Source organism: Dendrobium catenatum, unplaced genomic scaffold (assembly GCF_001605985.2).
Source record: "Dendrobium catenatum unplaced genomic scaffold, ASM160598v2 original_scaffold_27042, whole genome shotgun sequence".
Taxonomy (NCBI): domain Eukaryota; kingdom Viridiplantae; phylum Streptophyta; class Magnoliopsida; order Asparagales; family Orchidaceae; genus Dendrobium; species Dendrobium catenatum.
Genome location: NW_021345501.1, coordinates 502,167 through 525,527, shown reverse-complemented (window position 1 = coordinate 525,527; position 23,361 = coordinate 502,167). Strand labels below are relative to the sequence as shown.

Here is a 23,361-nt window from a genome sequence, read left to right as displayed (position 1 = left end):
CTAATATTATATATATTATATATACTATATAATATATATTATATATAAATATATAATAATATATTTACTTACACAAACTGATATACTTTTTGGCGAACACCTAAAAAACTATTCCTGGAATGGTAGAAGCAAACAATAGAAAGCATTACAAAACAGAGCCTACAATTGCTTTGCATAAAACTGTATATACTTTTTAGCAAAATCTAAAAAACTATTCCTGGAATGGTAGAAGCAAAACAGTAGAAAGCATTATAAACCAGAGGCTCTGATGCAGGACTACGAATGTTTAATGGTATTGATTTAGGATTTGTCACGCTTGAATTTTAGAGAGCAATATTAATTAAAACATATGTTGTTTTAAACAATAAATAAAACAATGAGGCATTAATCACAAGCTTAGGCCAAATCACATTGCGTAGAAGTTAAGATCGTAATAACAGTCAATTACTCTTAACGTTGCATACTGGGAAGTTTTCAACGAGAAAATCCCTATGCTAACAATAAGACTAGTCACTATGCAAGGATCCCTCACTCCACTCTCTAGATCACTAAGCTTTAGCGAGAGGAGAATAAACAATGATCTTTCGTGAACCAAAATATAACCACAATTGAAAGTAAATAGGAAGATAGGAAACTTGGGGAAGAGTTCGACCTGTTGTCAAGTTCTTAGTTCTGGTTTGAGGTGCGAGGAGGAAGTTCCCGAAGGTGTGGCGGCTGATCTTGATTGAAGTCCTGCGTGTGGGACAGCCTGTGGGGTTTCTGGCAGCGAATGGGAGTCTCCCAGGTTCGAAACAGCACTAGAAGCCTGCTAGAATCTTTGGGCAGCAAGATGGAAACCTTCGGGACAGCAAAGTAGGAGGTTTCTGGAGAGCCCAGAGACATGTCTTGCAATTTCCTGGACAGTAGTTGTCTTTGCCAAAAATTTCCTAGACAGCAGCTTTGGCTCTTAGGAGGGCTGTGGCCAGCAACAAATCTCTGCTGGAACCCTTGGACAGCAGAGGAAAACTGGGACAGCAATTTTCAAGTCTTAGGAGGAGGACAGTAGCTTGTTCTTGCCAGAATTTTCTGACAGCAAGGAGGCTTAGGAAATAATCCTCACACCCAAAAGGGGATGAAGTTTTGGAGAGTTAGGATCAAGTGGAGGGAGGAGGGAAAGGGTGCCGGCTTAGGCGGAAGGGGTAAGAGAAATTCTGTTCTCAGATTTTAGCGCTTGGTAATCTTAGGAATTACATTCCAAATCTGGAAATTATTTCAGATTAAGGAATGAGGAATTGGGGAGGAGAGATGTAAATTTCATACTCCCAATCAATAAAGAAAATAGGGCGGGGCAGCTGGATATTTAGGAATTGATTGGATTTATTATGGTGTGGGATATATTTGCGAAAGAGAGAGAGAGAGAACAAGGAGGCGGGCTGGCGACATGCTTAGAAAGGGGAGCGGGTCCTTTTGCAATCTTTCCACAACTATAGGGTAAAGGGATAAGGAAATAAGAAATTAATTAGATCCTCAATTATTTTAGGTTTGGAAGAGATTTAGGGAAGTTTCCTAATATGGAGTACTTATTTAAGAAAGAATTCAAAATTTAAATTTATTCAAATTTGAAATTCAGAAAATTCCTTAATTTAAAACACCATAATTTGGAATGGGATTATGGAAGGTTAATTTTGAAACTTAGTGCGGAGAGCGGGAAAAATAGGTGGCGCGTAGACAAGGGGGCGGGGACGTGGGGATTGGCCGCAAGAAGGGGTAGTAGGGGGAGGGGGGATGTCGGGGCTGGCTGCGCCGGGGGCCGCGGCGCCGGGGGCCGGGGGCGGCGGCGGGGCGGCGGGCGGCGGGCGGCGGCGGGGGGGCCGGGCGCGGCGCCGGCGCGCGGGGGCGCCGGCGCGGGCGGGCGGCCCGCGGCGGGCGCGCGGGGCGGGGCGGGCGCCGGGAGGGCGGCGGCGCCGCGAGGGCGCGGCGCGGCCGGCGGGGGCGGGGGGCGCGCGGGCGGTGGGGGAGCGGGCGGGGGCGCGGCATTTGCGCGGGCGGCGCGGGCGGCCGCCGCGGGGGGCGGGGCCGGTGGGGCGGCGCGGGGCGCCGGGCGGCGGCCGGGCTGGCGGTTAGAGAGATGGTGGTTCTTGTTGGCCGGTGGCTAAAATGAGAGGCGTGGAGGTTGGATGGTGGCAGACGGCTAAGGTGGTATGGAAATCCTAGGCCGACGGATTAGCGTAGGGGAGGTGAAGGAGAAAATTTAAAAGATAGGAAGAAAAATGCCGGACGAACCCTGACGGCTTCAAGGTTGATTGTGATCCGTTTCCTCTTCTAGGGACTTCCTCTCCAAAGCTCTTCAAACTCTCACACAAACACCAAAAGGGTGCAGAAATTTTCATTAACATTCATTCATAACATTCAAAAAAAAAAACACAAGGGGCTTATATATAGCTCATACAATGAAAGGGAAGTAAAAGAACAACATTGCCCCATAGGTTACATTATGACAAAACCTTAAGAAAAGGTAAAACGTGGGAAATGCTAATAAAACAAATAATAATGCAAACAAATAAAACAAATGCAATTGATAAAAATAGATGGCGCCGATCGTGCGTCCTAGATCGTCGGCCACGTCTCTGAAAGGACTTTTTATTGATCTGATGTCCGAGTTTCCCGGCCTCATTCCAGGCCATCTACAATTTCATTGCTCTAATTTCACACATTTATAACAAATTATAATAGGCCCAAATTTTAGGAAAGGAGCACGCTTTAAATAACATTAATGTAAAAGGAGCATGTGGTAGGAAAAAAAATTGAAAAAGGAGCAAATACGTTGAAATTTTTTTTTTTGGGCGGATTCTAACATGCCCAAATATTTGGACGCCCATTCTAAATATGCCAACCTAATTGGCGGTATTTGCCAGGAGAGAGAAAAAGAAAAGGAGTAGAAGAAGAAGCGGCGGTAGGAAGTGAGATACATTATTAGTTTTCTTTATTTTCCTTTATGCATGGAGAAAGGAGGAGAGAGAGGCGGAGAGAGAAAGAGAGAGTCGGCAGGAAGAGAGTGAAAAAACTGATTGGAGGAGAGAGTTAAAGCTGGGAGAGAGAGTATATTAATTAAAATAGAGTTAAATTAATATTTAATTAATATTTAAATTATAATTACAATGATTGTCGTTGAATTTGATAAAAATATTTTTAAATATACAAAAATACTTATGAATTAAAGAAATTCTTTCAAATTTGAAATGTATATAAATTATAATTTAGAGAACGCCAAAAGTAAAAAAAAAAAAGTTATTATCAATAGAACTAAACTATCTCTCTCGTTTTTTACTTTTTAATTTTATTTTAAAAGCTCCTTTCTATCAATTTCAATTAGATTGAGTAGTTTTTTTCTATATAAAAAAAATCTCTTCTCAGTGCTTTTTTGAAAATATGATAAAAAGATATGTTCGAGTATGAAATAATCAAAATAGAAAATTACAAAATTAAAATTAATATATCTTTAGTATAAAAAAAAGGTTAATATCATTTATCATTGAAATTATATATAAAAAATTAAAAAGTAAAAAAAAAAAGCCGAGAGAGATATTTTCTGTCTTCTATTTGATAAAATAATATTTTTTTTTTATATTTGTGTTTTCTAATTATCAAAATTTATACAAATTTCAAATATTGAAAAGAATTTCTTTATTCATAAATATTTGTCATGGTATTTGAAATATTTTTAATCAAATTCAAGACAAACTTAATTGTAATTATTATTTAAGAATATTTAAAATTATTTACTCTTATTTTAATTAATATACTCTCTCTCCTCCACTTAAAACTCTCTCTCTCCTCTCCAGTCAGTTTTTCCTCTCCATTCATTTTTTGTCACTCTACCTCTTGCCTGCCGGCTCTCTTTCTCTCTTTCTCGTCTCCTCTCTTCTCCTCTTTCTCCATGCCATGAAGGAAAATAAAATTAAACTAAATAATGTATCTCCTTCCTACCTCGCTCTCTCTCTTTCTACTCCTTTTTTTTTTCTCTCTCCTGGCAAATAATGCCAATTTAGAGTTGGCGTATTTAGAATGCATCCCAAATTTTTGGCGCATTTAGAATGCCGCCAAATATTTTATAACGTATTTGCTCCTTTTTAAAATTTTTCCTAAACATGCTCTTTTACATAATGTTTATTTAAGAGCGTGATCGCACTTTTCTAAAATGTTGGCCATTATAATATTGAGTATAACTGATTTTGGTATTCTTTTTCTCGGTCTTTGTAAAATCATAAATGATGACAGAAACTTCTTGTAGTAGGAAATAATTATTTTCTATAAACGTTTGATTTTGATCATATGCGGCCTCACTATTGCAGGGTTTGAATCAAGGCCGTTTAGGTGCGTTTCCTTTTGAAGGGTGGCCTTTGACTGCTAAGTTTGTGTAGAGAACCACTTTCGTTCAATTTTATTTTTAATGGAAGTCATATTTTATTCGTGGCAGAGACTTTTGTTTTTGGTCTGTAAGAAAAGCGTTCTATTTTCCCTTTTTAACTAGAGCATCATACCATTTGCTTTAATTTATCTATTTCACTTATTTTCTTTCTTAGGAATAGATCAAATGCGCCCCAAATTTAAATCCACAAATGCCCAGAAGCCTTTCCTATCAACACAGTCTCAATTTCGGCTTTTGTCTCCGCAACAGCAACAACAATACCTGCCCAAGCCAGGCTCAAGGTAATCTGGAAATACTCCTAATTATGGAGATATGGATCACGAAGATTAAGAGGTTACCCAGGGGAAAACTTGATATGGAAAAGATGGTCAACCTGCTGTAACTGATTGGCCTGGTAGGTTCCCTATGCCAAGCAAGTTCCAAAAGTCAGACCAGATCAAGCTGAATATGCTTATGAAGGGTATGTATGCATATGTTCTTATTGTTTGAGAATTAGCAGATTCAGACATTGTGGAATTTCTTCAGATTATTTTTTGTGTGTACCTCTTGCATTTGTAATGTTTTTTTTTTTTTTTTCTTTTTTCTGAAGAAATTGACTGCGTCATTACATGTTGGATCTTTTGCAGATGTGTTATTCATCAGATAAATTCAACTGAATATTTAATGCTTCCATGGTCCATGGCTTTTAGATACTACTTTACCCATTTTCTCTTTGTAATCAGTAAAGCAATGAATTTCTATGCTGGAAAGGCTCTTTACTATGGTTTTGAGGCTGCCTTATATGCAGTGCTTTCAATTTGCCAAAGTTTGATTCAACTTTCAGTGATTTCCTTATAGTATACTGTTTTCCTACCCTAGCGCAATTCACATGACTATTTTGATACCGGTTATTGGCTTTTGTTATCTTGCTCTCAGGTTTTTGTTGTTGTATTGAAAGGCTTTTGAATTTCTATGGCATGTTTGATTATTTCATACCTGTAATTCCATAGTATTGGCTTTTGTAACTGATATTCGTTAGAATATTTTGTAGGAACTCTTAATTTATTTGCATTTAACTGTCTCTTGATTTACATAAGAAAGGATTCTCATGGCTTTGGCAACTTTTGTGGTTATTTTTCATGACCTTTATTTTTGATTATAACTTGGCGAGGTAAAAATAGGCTGAACGAGAAAAATTATTTGAAATTAATTTCAATTTCAAATAGGGTGGGGCATTAAATGAGCAATCAATAGGGAGATTCCCTCAAGGGGGCCGGCGGCATGTTGAGAGGGGGAGATTAATGGGAAGAGGGGGGAGAGGGTTTCCAATTTGGAGCGATGATGTGGAAATAGAAATTAAAGACTCCAATTTAAATTAATTTGAAAATGGAATTTATCATGGAAACTTTCCTAAATTGGAATTCCAAATTAGGAAAGAGAATTTCAAATTTGAAACTTGCGGAGAGATGGGTTGGACAGGTGTGGGAAGGTCGCCGGCAAGGTGGCCGGCCGGTGCCGTGGGAGTGGCCGGCGGCTGGCTTCCAAGGAGGTGGCGGCAAAGGCTAGGCTCGGTTTCAACCCAAGGATTTTGAATGGCTTTTCTTGTGGTGGAGGGGAAGTGGTTGGAGGAAAACACAAACGAGAAGATAGACTAACTTAACCACGAGCCGCGGACTCTTTCAACGACTGGTGGGCCTTGCGATTTGCTCCCCTTGAGCTCTCTCCCTTCTCAAGCTCTCATGCAAGAAGAAGTAGAAAAAAAAACACAATTTTTCATTCAAATATTCATTCATCCCCCTCTCATGAAGAGGAGAAGGCCTTAAATAGCCAAAGGAATAAAGAAAATACAAAGACCAAATTTCCCCTAAGGCTAACACATGACGAGGCCCTTAAGCAAGGGCATACATGGAAAGAAATACAATATACTCATAAAACATAAAACAAAATACATCAAATATAATAAAAATCAAAAGTAGATCATGGCCGTAGATCATGCAGGTCTCCTCGCGCTAGAACTCATGTAGATGTCCTCATCATGTTGTATGAAGGCTTTTGTAATTTCTATGCATGTTTGATTATTTCATACCTTAATTCCATAGTATGGCTTTTGTAACTTGATATTGTTAGAATATTTTGTAGGAACTCTAATTTATTCATACTGCCTCTTGATTTACATAAGAAAGATTCTCATGTGTGGCCAACTTTTGGGTTATTTTCATGATTTATTTTGATTATAACTGGTCGAGTAAAATAGGCTGAACTCACTCTAATTCATTCATCCTGCCTCTTAGTTTACATAAGAAAGATTCTCACGTGTGGCCAACTTTAGGGTTATTTACATGATTTATTTGATTATATCTGGTTTAGTAAAATAGGCCGACTATAGTTAAATGAAAAAAAAAATAATGCATTTTTTTAAATTCTGGTTTAATCTAGGTTCAGATCACGTTTTAACAATCATTTAATTCACTGTTTTCTGTACATTTCTCGCTATGGAGAAGAAGATGATGAAAAACATTCTGTTGATTTTAGTTTTGATTTCTCTATGTTCTTCCCAACTTAGATGAAGGCAGCCCAGATGCAGCAATCTTCTCAGCAACCACAGGAACAACTGCAGCAGCAGCAACAATTACAGCAGGTAAACTATTTTGGCTATTATGCGTATATTCCCTTCTGGAAAACGTGCTCCTTTTCATTACTTGTTGTATAATTAGCTGTCGGGATACTTCAAGGATGCTTCAAGGGATAGCCCGTTTGGAATATCAAAATTTAAACCACAAAGGAATGGTTGAATACCATTCTAGGCTTTAACTTTAAGAAGATGAAATATTAATGACTTAATGCCTCTGAATACAGTATTTCACTAATTTTAATTGTCTGTGTTTGCTAACACCATTTTTACTGTAGAAAAAAAGATTCATATAGCCGACCATACTCAGTGGGATGAAGGCTTGATGTTGTTGTTGTTGTATATGTTTACTAACACCATTTTTACTGAATATAATGTTCAGAGTCGATCTAATGCGCACTAGGGTGAAACTAATTTTTGTCCTTCCCTTTTTTTCATTATCCAAATTTCTTTACCATTGGATCTTTAAATTATTGAGTTTTATTGAAATCTGATTAACTTCCTAGATTCGTTACTTGATTTCAATTTTAGGATTTTTTGGCTTTCCCATGACAGGTTTCTTGCTAATTTTTGTTATTTATGTTTTTGCAAACAATATTACATGTGTGAATTGGTTATTCTAAAGCCAACTGTGGTGGAGGCATATTTTGTTCTTCCCATTTTGTAGATGAAATTTATTCCGTTGAACTAAAATTCACATCACAACTATAAATTGATTAAAATAATCAGAGGCTATGATTTCTGGTCAGTGCATTGAGTACATACAATAGTTTTTGGAGTGATTGCTTAGATAGTCTGGCCGGTTTCTCTATGTTCCATGCCATTTAAAACCTTGATTAAACTGCCTTTTTAAAATGGCCAACATAGGTCTGGAAATGGTCAGGTTTTAATTTTTCTAAAGATGTTATATTATTTAATTTTTTGAATTCTTTTATGCATTTTTTTTCACTTTCATGTTTAATACCTGATCAATCATCATTATCTATAATGAGTTTTGTTTCCTAGTATTTCTAATATTGATTAGCAATTTTGTGATTGATTTTGGATGTGTAATTTTCAAATATGTTGGGAAAAAGAAATGTAAGTTTCACTTGATTGATTATAACCTAAATTATGATGTGTGCATGAGAATTAAGGTTTGAATATGGTTGTGGGCTCCAAAAATTCATGCCCCAGCCTCTCCGCGGACCCCTTTCTTTCCTCATTTATCAAGTCGTCGAGGAGAGTTTTAACAAGCAAGTTATGAGGCAAATTTTTAGAAGGCATATTGGGTTTGAAATAAGACACTACCTAGAGATTTTACCCTCATTTTGCGAGGACTTTATGATATGGATTCAGGTTTCCTATAGGCGCAAGCTCCTATAGTTAATTACCCCTCCCGATAATGAGAGATAACTTTCGATTAAGACTAGTTGTCAAGCAGACATGTAGAGATGTGTGATATCTTGTGTATAGTAGCAGCATGGGTTTAATTTTTTGAAATTTTAATATTTAAAATCAGAAATGTCATCATCTTACACTTAAAGTGGATGGTGAGGGAATGATGAGGAGCCTGATCAAGATCCCATGGTTTCGTCGTCCTGGGCCTTCATAGTTCCCCGTCTACTTGATTAGAGGAGGTAGTCGACCCAACCTGACAGAAGGATCCTTTTCGGCATCCATGGGTTGCTTCGTCCAAGAGTACCTTGTAGATCTGGGGTGAATATTTATCTAAGAGGATAAATTTAAATCCATCTTAGCTAACAGAGGACTTTAGGCCCTATCGATTATATCATGTTGATTCATATCTCAAATATTTGGAGCCATTGGGGAACATACGGACTATGATCATAACTATAATACAGTGGAGTCATTTGACCAAGCCATTAGATCAGAGAGTCATGGTCATAATCATTGACCACGCGAAGCTATCTGGCCAAACCACGAGATCTTAGTGGATCCATCCGACCAAATCACTGATTAGAGGACTAATGTCATGTACTTACTGGCGGTAGGCTGTTTGAGAATGAATTCTAGTGATATTTTTGACAAAACATTAACTCTTTGTAAGCTGAAGTGATATTTAAATTGTCCACCTCGACAAACTGTTGTGTAGGATGGATGAGTTTTTCTTTAGGTATTTTGATGATTAATTTTAATTTTAAATATTTTAGATTTTGATATTTTTTTGAAGTTTCAAATTTTATAGGCATTTGGGTGGCCTTTGAAGTGTTTGTGAATCTCTCCGGTTGAGATTTTCTGTCAATATGGCCATCATCGGGGTATTTATGGGCAATTTTTATTTTATCGGTTGAACCTTGTCGACTATGTCTACTTGTCGACAGAAGATCGGGTTTATTGTCGGATGTATGCTTTTATTAGTGAATTTTCCTTGTTGTAAGCTTCGAAGGCCTAATATGAATGCATTAAAACAAATATCTCGGTCGACTTCATGACCGTTATTTGTTTGGTTGTTCGAATTGCGTTGACTCCTATCTACTTGTATAGAAGGATTGGGCTCGAACTTGAATTTAACATTTGGTCAGCGCAACTTCCTTAGATATCATGTGTGTACCCCTAACACGCTTGTCGGGGCCCTTGCGGGTATTTAGGAGGTATTTTTATTATGTTGAACCTTGTCGATTCTATCTAATTGCTGACAGAGGATCGGGTTCGTTGTCGGCCTTATGCATTTACTTGTGGATTTTCTTGTTATAAACATTGAAGGCTTAATATGAACGGATAAAATAAGTATTCTAGTCGATGCAGCAACCGTATATTTGTTATTACATAAAAGTAGGAAAGACTTCTTGGATTTTGTCATACATTTGATTCTAATTAGATATTGATAATTTCAAAGAACTACTGATACTATTGTGACTATTGTCATAACATGATGATAATCGAGGTGAGTATGACCTCATAGTCTATTGGTTCGATAGTTCAAACCGTGTCGACTCCTATCCAATGATGTAGAAGGATCGGGTTCAAACTTGGATTCATGTCTTGACCTCCGCAGCATCCTTAAACGTTGCATGTACACACACGACACGCTCGTCGGGGCCCATATGGGTATATGTTTTTGCATATATTTTGTATAATACATTCGTGCAATAGATACTTGCATGCAGTGCAAAATGCATATATGACATATGCCTGTTGCAATGCAAGTACGAGAGGACATTTTAGGATATTTTTCGCTAATCAGTTGCGCGGGAAACTTTCATTTGAATGCGCGAAACTCTTTATTTGAGAGCTCATAGACGCCTTCTGTTCGCTTGTATGAGTGTCGTGGATCTGGTGGCTTGGCGCTACATCATAGTTTGCTGCTTCATATAGATGGGCTATTGTTGAGAAATGTATAAGACTTCACTTGAGAATTTACGCACGCCATCTATCCGCTTGTATGCATGTTGTGGATCCGGTGGTGTGGCACTACATTATAAGTTGTTTGCTGCTTCATGTAGATGGGTTGTTGTTGAGAAATGCACAGGACTTCACTTTAGAATTTGCACACACTTTATGTCCGCTTGTATGCATGTTGCAGATCCGGTGGCATGACACTAAATCATAAGTTTTTGCTATTTTATGCAGATGGGCTATTGTTGAGAAATGCATAGGACTTCACTTGACAATTTGCACACGTCTTTTGTCCGCTTGTATGCATATTGAGGATCCGATGGCGTGTCATTACACTATGGGTTGCCCATTGCTATATGTAGGTAGGTTGTCATGAACTAACGAATCTCCTGCTATGGCTCGTAGGAGACTGTACTTGTTGAAGATCTTTTGTATTTGCTCGAGGAAAGCACTTTGTGAACATTATAGGTCTCCTATAGTGGTTTGTAGGTATTTGCATTTGTTGCATGTCGTCCTCCTTTGCTTGCAATGGATCAACATATTTGCTAGCCATTGCCAATTGGTGTTGATTGTAGGGGTGTTGCAACCTCCACAACCTGTTGATCACTACCTGCATACATATTACTGTGCATATGACAAATTTTTCGTCATTGCCAATTGTGTTCGCAGCTACTGCAATCCTTCCTGCATTTTCTTGTATATATCATGTTGTACACATGACAGTCCTATAGCGGCTCGTAGGAGCTTGCATCTGTTATAGCTCTCCACTCGCAAATATCACGTTGCGTGCGTACCTATTTACACAGGGGATTCAACATCTTTATAGAATATCTACTATCACTGCTGCCCGTGGACATTCGCAGGGAATATTATCATTCGTAATCAAGCTTAGTATGTTAGCATGCTGACGTAGGCTATCAATTGAGCTACATTCATCACTGGTTCCCTATGTATGTTGGTCGGCAAGTCATTATTCAGCACACATTTGCCCCTTCTAATTGCAGGGTACTATTGATATGAGCATTGCATATTGATCACTTGATCTTTGCTTGTGAGGGATCAATGCATTTTCCTACTGTTGAATGACTGTTGAATATAGGACAGTATTGCATTCACTGTCTACCGTTGATCATTGCCTGCAGTATATTATTGCGCATACGACAAATCTTCCGGTATTGCTAGTAGGCATTTACATTCACCATGATCTCCTATGTCATTCATGTGGAAGATCCATCATATTGGCGATACATTCATCATCATTGTTTGTAGATAGGATTGTTATATGCATTATAAGCCCTCAACTGTTGTATGTTGGCAAACTGTGTCGAATGCAGATCTTCTAATACTTCTTGTAGGAGTTCGCATTTACCGCCATTCTTCATGTATTTGCTCATAGATGATATGTTGAACTCATGTTGGGTCTCATACAACGGCTTGTAGGTGCCTACATTTGTTGTAGTCCTTCTGCAACATATCTATTATCATTGCTCATATTAACTTTATGCGCTCATTTGTAAACTTGTGTTGCCTATCGATCAAACTGCGTGTGTTGCTTTTTTTTTTTCGTGCGTGTTGGTGGGTGAGTCATTATGCTCGTTGCACATTGGCCTTGCATTCATAGGAGATTGAAGTACCCATTGGTATGTTGGTCAATATTGACTATAAGCATGCAATTATACCCGCTAGTATACTCTTCATACTTCATTTATAAACATGCTACTTATGCTTATTATGACTATCATTGCCACGTCTTTCAGTGCTCGCAAGATTTGATATGCCTATTTGTGTGCTGGTATTGGCTGCGGGTTGTTGTTGCATTCACCACTAACCTTCTCATGCATGGCGATTAGTTATCTATAATGTTCATTTGTATGCTTTTCATTATCATTTGTAAATGGAGCATTGTCCGCAAGCAAGACTTCTATCATCATCCATTTAACTTGTAAGTCAGCTGTTGTATGCATGAAGAAATCCTTATAGTAGTTTGTATACATTGCAGATTTATTGTACTTAAGTGTCATTCACTCCTATTTGTTAATTGTTCGGTTGAATGCTATTAGTGACTTCAATTTCGTCATTCATCATTCATAGGCAATTGTTGTTTATTAATGCTTACTTATAAGGGTCACTGTACTTGTGTGATTGACATGAATGCTACGCGTCAATTGTTACCACATGCATGTGATTTACAATGTTATTTAGGGATTTTATTCTTTTGTTTGCAAGCAAATAATGTATTGCCCTCAATTTCATTATTTGCATTCGAGTCATATTGAAAACCACATATCCTTTGCTTGCACATTGATATTTAATTGAATGATTCAATTATTATTTGGCATTTGTATTTTTAATGTGATTATAGATTTATCAGTTTAATGTCTAGTTCCCTATTTATATTTGTTCAAGTTCTTCCCTGTTGATTGTTCAAGTCCAGTTCGTCGCCATTTGGTTCAAGTTCAAGTCTTCTATTCTTTGAAAACTTCGGCAGCCTCCTGGCGTCTCTCCCTTTTAGGGGAAATTCGAGAGTCTGGACCTTCTCACCACGCTACGAAGAGCATGTATGGTAGGTGTCGGACGACGCCGCAAGATCAAATTTTCAACCCCTACCACGCTATGAAAAGCATGCATGAGTCTTCGAGGTACCTGTTTGAAAACAAGTTTTTTTTTCATAGGCATTGAAGCACATATACGGGTACTTAAATCGTCCATGTCATGTTACGAAGAGCGTGTACAAGGCCTACCTGTCTCGCCACAGGCGCCGCACTGGGTTCCCTCCCACAACGCTACGAAGAGCATGTATAGGAGGTCCCCCGGAGCACCGCAAATGTCGAAGACAGGATTTAAGGAGTTTTTTAAATTCAGATGGCATTATACTTGAGCGAGGTGATCGATGACGGCAATGTCGGTGAAAAATGCACAAAAGAAATCCCCCTTTTTTTCTTTTTCTCCTTTTTCCTCTTTTTTTTTTTAAATCCCTTTCTCTTTTTTTTTTTTCCTTCTTTCTTATATATATATACACACATGCATATACGTATATTTAAAATTAAATGTATCAATATAAATAATTATTAACATAAGTTAATAATACCACTAATATTAGTTGCAATAATTAGTAACAATAGTTAATGTTAATAACATAAAATAACATAAAATAAAATAAACAAAGATAAATAATAGAAAAGCTTACCTTTTTTTTTTGGGTTAGTGGAGGAGTGGGTTGGCTGTTTGAAGTGGATTGAAAGGGTTTTGGGTTGTTGGTTGGAGAATACGCTTTTGTTTTGGATGTTGGGTTATTATAAGATTGTTGGAGAGAAGAGGAGGGATAAGTGGCATGGGCTGTTTTGGGCCTTTGAGGGTTAAAGGGGTTGTTGTTATTGATGGATGTGTGAGATAATTAGTGAGGCTGCTATTTGGAGGTTCACGTGCAGAGGAGGGTGACAGGGACAAAACCGATCCTCTTTGTGTGAAGTAAGGGCAAAGGATCTTCGACCTGAAAGGGAAGGGAGCTCGTGAGTAAGATCTACGATTTGGCTGAAGTTGCTGGTCGAGTTGAGCATTTGGGATCAGCTCATAGATAAAGGTGGGTTAGTGCAGGAAATGATTGGAGCAGGAGATAGCTAAGTGTGATTTCAGCACATGGGAAGGGCTACGATTCGTCAAGCTAGGTGGAAGAACAGACGAATTTAGTTTTTTTAGGGTCGGGAGGTACAAGTAGCTCGGCTTGTGCTTTGATTAGAGGCGTACAAACATCTAAAGGAAGAATAGGGATATTTGATGGTTGGATGTAAGTGAGGTAGATGGAGTATGCTTGAGAGGGTTTTGAAATAGGAGGCAAGAACCGGATCTAAGGTGCCGACTGGAGGTGAGGAACAATCAGGGGCAAGTCATCGTAGGCGTTAGTGCCGGATCGCGTGGCTGACGGGCCTTGCGGCTTGCGCAAGGTAGGGGTCAGACAGGGGAAGGCTCGTGTAGGGAGATTTAGCCAGAACGTTGGGGTTTGCGGTTGGATTTAAACGGGACAACAGATCAATGGGAGTTTGTGGGAAGACGGGCAGAGCCAGGTTTGCGAACGATCTCGTGTGCGTAAGAAAAAAAGACGTGCTCCGTCTCGTCTTCATTTTATCAACGGGCAACGACAACGAAGTTGCGATCGAGGCTGAGTTGCGGGATTTAGACGCCAAATCAGCAAAAATATGGGGTCAGAGCAGCATATCGATTGATATGAGGTAAGAATTTATTTGAGTTGATTTTTTTGTTTGAATTTATTAATTGATTTAATAAATAATAATTATAATAAAAAGAATAATAATGTTTTATTAATGTTATTATTGAGTTTGGAGATGGCAAAAATAGTCAAATACTCAAAATTGCCTTGATTTGTGTGCAACTTCTCTGACCTACCCGCAATTGCCTCAAAACTCGTGCCGATTTGCGTGCGTGATTTCTGTTATGCAATTATAGTCTATTTTGGATATTGTCGACATTTTGACTGCAACGACGCAGTTTGTTTTGCGATTGGAGGTCGTTCGGATTACGTCGCGCATCGATTTCCTCAATTTGCTCGTCGTTGCCTCGGGATTCTTGTCAATTTTGCCGGACGACTTTAATTGAACAAATTGATAGTCATTTTGGGTATTGACAACATTCTGATCTCAACAGAAAAGTCCGTTTTACGATCGAACGTCGCTTGGACAATGTCGTGCTTTAGTTTCGGGTGTCGGTCATCTCTTTTGATCGATTTCGTTTGATTTGGCTGCGAGAGATCTCCAGTTAGGTGAATTCGACGCTCCGATCGTAACGTCAGTGTCTGTTTGGCAATCAGAGGTCATTTGACACTTTAAGTGACGCATTCCCTCGTCAATTTTTGCCTTTTTGTGTGCTTTTGCATATACGGGTCAACAATGGTTCAGAGTGGAAGTTCCATTTTTAAGGAGAAAGCATCAGATAGGGCACAACCCTCATCAGTGCTGTGCTTTTTTGCTTCACATTCTTCGCATTCATAATTTGGAAATAGTTTAAGCTTTCCTTTGAATTAGAGACCATTGTGTTTGTTGTCGTTAGCTCTATAGAAACTGGCACTTCATGATCTGCTAGCAATGTAATTAAGACTAACCGTCCTGTTTTTGGAACAATTTAGCCCTCTCTCAAATTTGTGAACACAACGATTATCATGATTCCCAGCAGTCTCATGATTTATATGTAGATCATCAATATTATAGTTGATAGAATGTTTCCAATTCCTTTAACCACGTGAGGAAGGAATAAAGAAAATCTATTGCCACTCCAATGTATTCACGTGCTTCAAATAAGGCGGTCAAGGTGAATATTTTTATAGTTTCCATGAGCCATAGGATGCGGCATCCTTGATCTTCATGTTATCTTTTTTTGGTCTTTTGTATTTTTCTTTTTTCCTGGCTATTCCTTAAAATTGCCTTTGTTATACTCATGTCACTTTTTAGTTGTAATATTTTGCTTAAAAATTTTGAGGTCCGTATATGGTTGCTTATATTGTGTGTTTAATTCATAGATATTGTATATATTTTTTTATTTATATTTGCACACGGTTCGCGATTTGATGACGATGAATCATGCATGGCACTTTTATCTAAATAAGCTTATGTATAAGGATTTTTTACATATAAAAGTAGATGAGTATATTTTATTCCTACGAGCATGTTATTTTTGATATATCTCCAATGCATCATCTATCTTCTTTTTTTAAAACATGAGTATTATGTCCATGCTACATAGTTCTATCTACTTCTTCCTCAAATAATTTGGTTGAACTTTTCCGCAAATTTCTTTCTTTCTTTTTTTTTTTCATGTAGAACAACAGAAAACGAAAACCTACTTCATCTGGAGCTGCAAATAGTACTGGAACAGGAAATACTTTGGGCCCTTCCAATTCCCAACCGTCAACACCATCTACACATACGACAGGTGAAGGTGTTACAATGGCTGGAAACATGCAGCATGTAAACAGCTTGACAAAAGGTTTAATGGTGTATGGTACGGATACTACAGCAGGGCTTGCAGCATCTTCAAACCAAATGGTATCCCTATAAATAGTACTTTTTTCTTGAAATTGTAAGATGGAAACTAGGACCCATTTTTTATTGCAGGTGTGTGTGTGTGTCTTAATAGTAACTTTTACAGGATGACTTGGAGCATTTTGCGGATGTTGGTTCTTTGGATGATCATGTAGAGTCGTTTCTTTCTAATGACGATGGAGATGCTAGAGATATTTTTGCTGCATTAAAACGAAGTCCTGTAGAGCACAATCCAGAACCTTCTAAAGGTAGCATTTGGATCCATATTTGAAATTAACATTCTTCAGTGAAGTAGCTATTAATGCTTTCGTGCACTCTGTTCAGCCTTTACATTCAATGATGTCGGTTGCATACGTACAAGCAACAGCAAAGTTGTCTGTTGTCACTTTTCTACGGATGGGAAATTGCTTGCCAGTGCTGGACATGAAAAGAAGGTGCTACGTTTATAATATTTTAGCGTGCTTATATTGTTAGAACTGGTTTGAATAATTAATGATAAATCTCACGTTGCATATATTTTAGCGTGTATGGTTTGAATGATCGGTCTTCTGCTCTAACTGATAATTGTTTGCAATGAATAAATAGCACAACAAAATGATGTCTTATTTTCTACAAATAGTAATAAATTATGTCAAACATGATTTGCTATGTAATGGCTATTCTCTTTTATGTATGGCCGACAATGTCATCAATATAACACTGTTCTATGACTCAAATAATATTATCTTAGTAATGTTGATGGTAGGAAAAATGATTGTGAAACTTCTTTGTGTGTGTATATATATATATATATATGGCTATTTTTACAGCAATATTTTCATTCATTGAGATTCCAATTGAATTCTTGGGTTAAGCTACAATGAAGATGGTTATTTTACATCAATGCTGGCATGTCATGCAGTAATGTTCTTAAGAATACTACCACATTAATTACTTTAACAAGGGAAAGCATCTTTCTTTTAAAGCACATAGTCGGCTAGAATCTCTGGGAACTGCCTTGTATGTGCATTACTTTAAACCTATAAAATTGCTCGATCAATTGTAACCAAGGTAGCTTTAAAAGGATAATTAGTAAATTATATTTAAACTCTGTTTCCATTAATATCTATTTTAGGAGGCAAGCACTTTCACATTTTAGGTTTGATTGGTTGCCCTTCTCCTGTAAATAAAGCGGATATGCCAATATAATAAATTTTGAAGGTGGTTGTATTCTTATTTCGTATGTCATTTTGGTTATTATGATTATATTATTTAGATATTGTCTACATCATACCCAAAACTAGCATTGATATGCCACCAAAAAATTATCTTGATCGGGCGTGAATCTCGATGCAAGCATGAATTAGAAACCTTCTGTCTGCTTATATCAGCGTTGCATATCCGGTGGCGTTATTATTTGGATGTCATGAGGTATTTCCTCATCTTGACATTGATTCCCCTTTCTCAATCACCGGGTACAAAAGCAACTCGAAAATCGATCTTATCTGAATATAAATGGGTTTGGATCAATGAGTTGAAGCATAAGTGAAAGCTTAAAAGCATTAATTTAATAATCAAATGATATCAAAATATGACATGCTTATAGTCGAATCAAGCGGCTCAATGAGACAAATCCAACGAGCCCAAGATTATTTAATTCTGTCATCATTAAGGCACTTAAATGTTGATGATAGCTCTATGATTAAGAGAATTAATATTGACCGTTTGATGGAGCACTCCTAATTTTCTCTAGATTTTTTTTTCATATTTACGGAGTATGGCACTCCCATAAATTTATAAATAGGCCATCATTTTTCACATAAAATAGGAGGAAAAAAGACCAAGATAGAACTAGTGAGAGCTCTCTTGCATTTTTCAGCCATCGTTGTCGACGACCATCACTAGCTATTGCCACCAATAAACACCTTCACCATCAACGACCAACTTCAAAAATCATCACTTTCTTGAGAATACTAAGAGGATTTAATCCTGTTGTTGGGTATATTTGTCCGCCTATGAACATCAGTTTTCTAAAATCCCTCTTCAGAAAATTAAGCTTTGTTGTTGGGCATAGATCGTCCACCCGTGGACATTTGATCTTTGCACTCTTCCTCTTCTTTAACAGTGAAGAAATGAGGTTCTTTGCATCGCTTACTGCATAATGAATTTTGCAACTGGGTCAGACCTTGTGGTTTTTTCCCTTTTAGGATTTTCCACGTAAAATTTTTTTCTAGCCCTACTATTTTTATCTGCTTGTGCTGAATCTTTGCTAAGACGTAAAATAGAAATTCTACCGACTCAAATTTTCTAGCACGCAACAATCATATATTTTAAACTTTCTACCAATTTGGAACTTTCAAACTTAATCTCAAAATTTTGTTGTGCTGCAGATTTTGATAATCACCAATGGTTATTTAGTTATTCTTTGGGGAGGAATGCTGCTAATAATTTGCATGTCTTCTGTTCTGTGTTCTCTAGCAGTTGAAAATCTTAAATTTGTATGATTTTTTTCTTAAAGTTTGTAAAGTGCAAAATTTTTGTGTTTTGTAGATTTCTAATAGATTTCTAGGGTTAAAGATTTTTGTCCATTTAAGAATGTCCAATTTAGATGGTGCAATATATGTGGATATTATTAGTAGAATTCAAGTCGGATTGTTGAAGTGGAGGTATGCATCGGGATTGTTGTTTGATAGAAAAGTACGCTTCAAACTTAATAAGTTCTATAAGATGGTGGTGAGACTTGCAATGCTTTATGGTGCAGAATGTTGGCCATTAAAAGAGCAACATAAAATTAAGTTAAGTTTTGTAGAGTTGAGGATGTTAGGTGGATGAGTGGCTTTACTCTTAGAGACAGAATGCGAACCGAGTATATATGTGAAGTTGCTAGAGTAGCTCCAATGGCAGTTAAGATTAGAGAGAGTCACCTTAGATGGTTTGGTCACATAAAAGATTGGCATACTGATGACCTCTTAGGAGAGTTGATGTATTAGATATGGCCTATGTTAAGAAATATAGGATTTTTTCTAAAAAGACTTGGTTAGAGAGTATTGGAAATGGCTTTCTTTATTAGATTTTAATGATAATTTGACTCTTAATAGGGGAAAATTATTATTTGCTGGCGTCGAACGCCACCCAGAGACCAACTAGAATGTGCCACGTCACTCCTGCTCGGTACCGTGCTTGGTACTGCTAACATGGCGCATTCAGTTGGTCTCTGGACGGTGAACTATGTTCGGCATTCACACAGAATAATTTCTCCTTAATAGGACACGATGGTGAAAAAAGATTCCGACCCCACATATTGGGATAAAGACTTGTTGTTATTGTAAGAATATCCAATTTGACCAACTGTTCTAGTAAGTTGGTCCAATAATGAACTTATCCTGCAATATATAATTTGAAGGCATTTCTTGTTCCATTTGCATTCCACATCCTTTATGCTTTAGTTAATTCATCGTGCTTTTGAAATGTTTAGACTTTGTCATCAGTCAAACATGATGCTGCGAGGTTTTACTTTTTTACTTAAAGCTAGTTTATATGGGTGAATAGAGGTTTCTTGTTTATATGCAGAATTTTGAATGTACATTTCTGGGGGAAGGTTTATGATAATAGGGAATATCAAATGAGAGCAACTGTATGAACGAAATACTAATCCTGTTTAACAAAATAGAATTCAGTTGCTGCATTTTTTAATCCATATTTTGGGTATTTGTCTCTTAAGATGGATGTTAATGTACTCTAATTATTTACCTTTTGAGCTGTTGTTTACTTGCATTATCTCTTCTTGATAGGTAGTATTATGGAACATGGATACACTGCAAACAGAAACAACTTCAGAAGAGCACGCACTTATTATCACTGATGTTCGCTTCAGACCTTCCTCATTTCAATTGGCGACATCTTCTTTTGATAGAACTGTGCGGCTATGGAATGCAGCAGATGTAATGATCTATTCTATGAATCTCCATAAATTGATATCCTTGATACATTTAATAGTTTTCATTTATATAGAATATCTACACTTCATGAATTTTTAGGTGGTCTTACGTTTTCTTAAAAGCTTTTAATTATTTATAGTGGTTATTATTTGCATTTACATAGGATTTGTTTCGTTGATAATGTAAATGTATTATTCTCCAAAAGAATTCCTTGAATTATGGCTGCCTGGCATTTTCTGATCTCCTATTTTAGGATTTACTATTATTTGGGTTCCGTTACTTATCAATGTGCTGTATCTGAAGTGATGAAGGCAGGTTTCAACTGATCTTTACTGCATATGTCGTCTAAGTTGTGTGCTAGCAATGCTTATGCAAACGATCTCATAACTCCCTTTTTCACGCACATCCTTTTTTAAATATTTAGATATTTCAGGATTGGATATATGTTTTAAGAAAAGTCTTTTTGTTCTTCATTTCAAAAGTACGTTACTAGGAAATTCTTATTCTTGATTTCAGAAGCATTTATGAAATTAACAGGAATCATTATCAAGGATTTAGACCTCGTTTGTTTCAGCATTTTTTCTTTTTCTATTTATGATGTAAAACATATGCATGGAAACAAGAACTGCTTAGGGATTTTAATATAAGAATATTAAAACTTTACTAGTTATAGAATTAATGCTCATCCAAGTTAGGCTTTCAGAATTATCAAGTAGAAATTATGTAAGGCATGCGGTTACAATTAGATTAAAGGGATGCTATCAATTTAACAACATAAAAATATAGTGTAATGTTATGGTGAAGAAACAGTAATCCACGGTTAACAAATAGAACTTTTCACCTTGGGTCCCTCACTCACGCTCTTGACGGTGGGGCTTTAACGGAGAAAGATTGAGAGCAAACCGAGCAATGTCACTAGGAGACAAATGGTGCCCAAGGTATAGTCCGTTGGAGAAGTAGCCGGCGGCGGGGAGTCCATGGGATGACTAGTGAGTATCCAATGTCCGGGAGGAATATGCTCATCGATGGAAGGTACTAGCGTAAACTGGATGCGATGTAAGTATTCTCCACGGAGGAATCCATGTCTAGGTTCACATCAAAGAGAAGGAGATTCAAGGATGTTGGTTCGTCCTTGATCATCCAATAAGAAACCATGGTCGACTTCCGGATTGGCCATGCACCAATGACGAGGTTGGGAGGAGAGGTTGTCTTCTTCTCTTGGCTTCAAGTGTCATGAGAGAACTAGGGTTTCTCAAGAAGGTAGGGGTGCACAAGAGAGGGGACGGCTAGGGTTGGAGGGAGGGGTTTATTTCAAAACTGAAATTGATTTCAGATTTTGATTAATTTTGGAGGGAATTAATTTGAAATTTGATTTCAAATTAATAGGCAATTAATGCATTGATGGGAGGTTAATTGGGGGGGAGCCAAACATGAGGCCGGCGGTTTGATAAGGGGGAGAGAATGAGATTTACTCCAAATCTGAAAGTAATTTCAGATTTTGAGTAAATTTGGAGGGAATTAATTTGAAATTATAAAATAAAATTAATTAGGGATAGGGGCTTTTAATGGGAATTAATGGGGAGCCCACTATTAGTGGTCGGCGGCATTGAGAGGGAGGGAGAGGGGCTTAGGGAGAACTAATTGCTTTCCAAACAAGTTGAGGTCAAATAAGAGGGAAATTAAAAATTCCACTCTAAATGAAATTTGAATTGGATTGAAATTCGAAATCTTTCCTTTTTTGGACTTTTGCAAATATGGAAGGTTTTTGGATTTCAAATTTTGAATTTCAAACTTGCTAACTTCTCCCTTTATTGCAAGAACCCAAATTAGGGAGTCATTATGATGATTGAAATCATCATAATGATGTGGGAGGGGGAAGGGTCCGGTGGTCAAGGTATGGGCTCAGGCGGACGGCGGTGGGGTGGTGCGGCTGGACGGGAGTTGAAAGAGATGTGATCCAGGGGTTAACGTCAAGGGGAGGGAGCGGGCGGTTTGCCGGCCAAGTGGTGGGGTGGTGGGGAAAATCCGGCGGCTAGGGGAGAAGAAAGAAGAAGGAAATTTGATAGAAACCAAGAGCTCCACCAAGGGGCTGTTCACTGTTGGGTATTGCTTTGAGCCTCTCCTAGGCTAATACTCACTCTAGAACTCACAAAGAGAACTCTAGAACTCACAAAGAGATCCAAAACAAAAGTTGAAATTTCATATCAATATTCATCCCCTACTACAATGCATGAGGCCTCCTATAAATAGACCAAAATGAATCAAAAACTAAAAGACATAAATGCCCTCGGGGCTACAATATCAAATGACCACCCATAAGGGTAAAACAGTAAAAAATGAAAAAAAAAATATACATAAAATGACTCAAAATATAAATTCCTGATCGTGGCCGTCGATCTCCGGCGTCTCTGATGGTACACGTGTCGAAATCGCTGATGATGTCCTCATCAATTTAGAAACGGCGAAATTATTTTTTGGTCACTGTTTGGATGAGACGCTTCTATAGAAATGCTTTTTAGGGAACTTTATTTTTCTACTGTTTTGATAAGCTTTTTGATATTTGCTTCTCCATTAGAAAACTTCATTCTCTTAACCATTGTTTCTAAAACTATTTTTTACAGAAGGAGAGGAAGAACGAAACGAAGTCTTAGTGTATTTTTGTTCGTTCCTACCTGTTTCTATATTCATGCATGAACTTGAATATTTTTTTTTCTGCACAAAAAGCTATCTAATTTAAATACTGAATGTTACCTTCTACTGCATAACGTTTACAGAAAAAAACACAGGTAATAATCTTTGTTGGATTTCTTAACCTTATCAAGAAAATTGTATTATATACTTGATCCTTAAATTTGTAAGCATATCTGTCTGTGATGGATGGTAGCAGTCGGTTGTTGTGTTGACGATCATCTCTCTTTTCCTTGTAGCCTAGCTATTGTTTGTACACATTTACTGGACACAGTTCTCAAGTTACATCAGTGGATTTCCATCCAAAGAAAACAGAAGTTTTGTGCGCTTGTGACGGCAATGGAGAGATTC

General features: G+C 37.5%; 1 protein-coding gene across 1 annotated transcript in view; it reads left to right on the top strand.

The window, feature by feature from the left end:
• Positions 1-23,361, top strand: part of LOC110112865 (transcriptional corepressor LEUNIG_HOMOLOG) — a 37,895-nt gene that overhangs the window by 9,831 nt on the left and 4,703 nt on the right. The window contains 8 exon segments of the mRNA XM_028691619.1: positions 4,332-4,384; positions 4,561-4,823; positions 4,826-4,857; positions 6,957-7,025; positions 16,184-16,408; positions 16,512-16,653; positions 16,730-16,839; positions 20,176-20,325. Coding sequence (XP_028547452.1) covers positions 4,332-4,384; positions 4,561-4,823; positions 4,826-4,857; positions 6,957-7,025; positions 16,184-16,408; positions 16,512-16,653; positions 16,730-16,839; positions 20,176-20,325 — 1,044 coding nt within the window.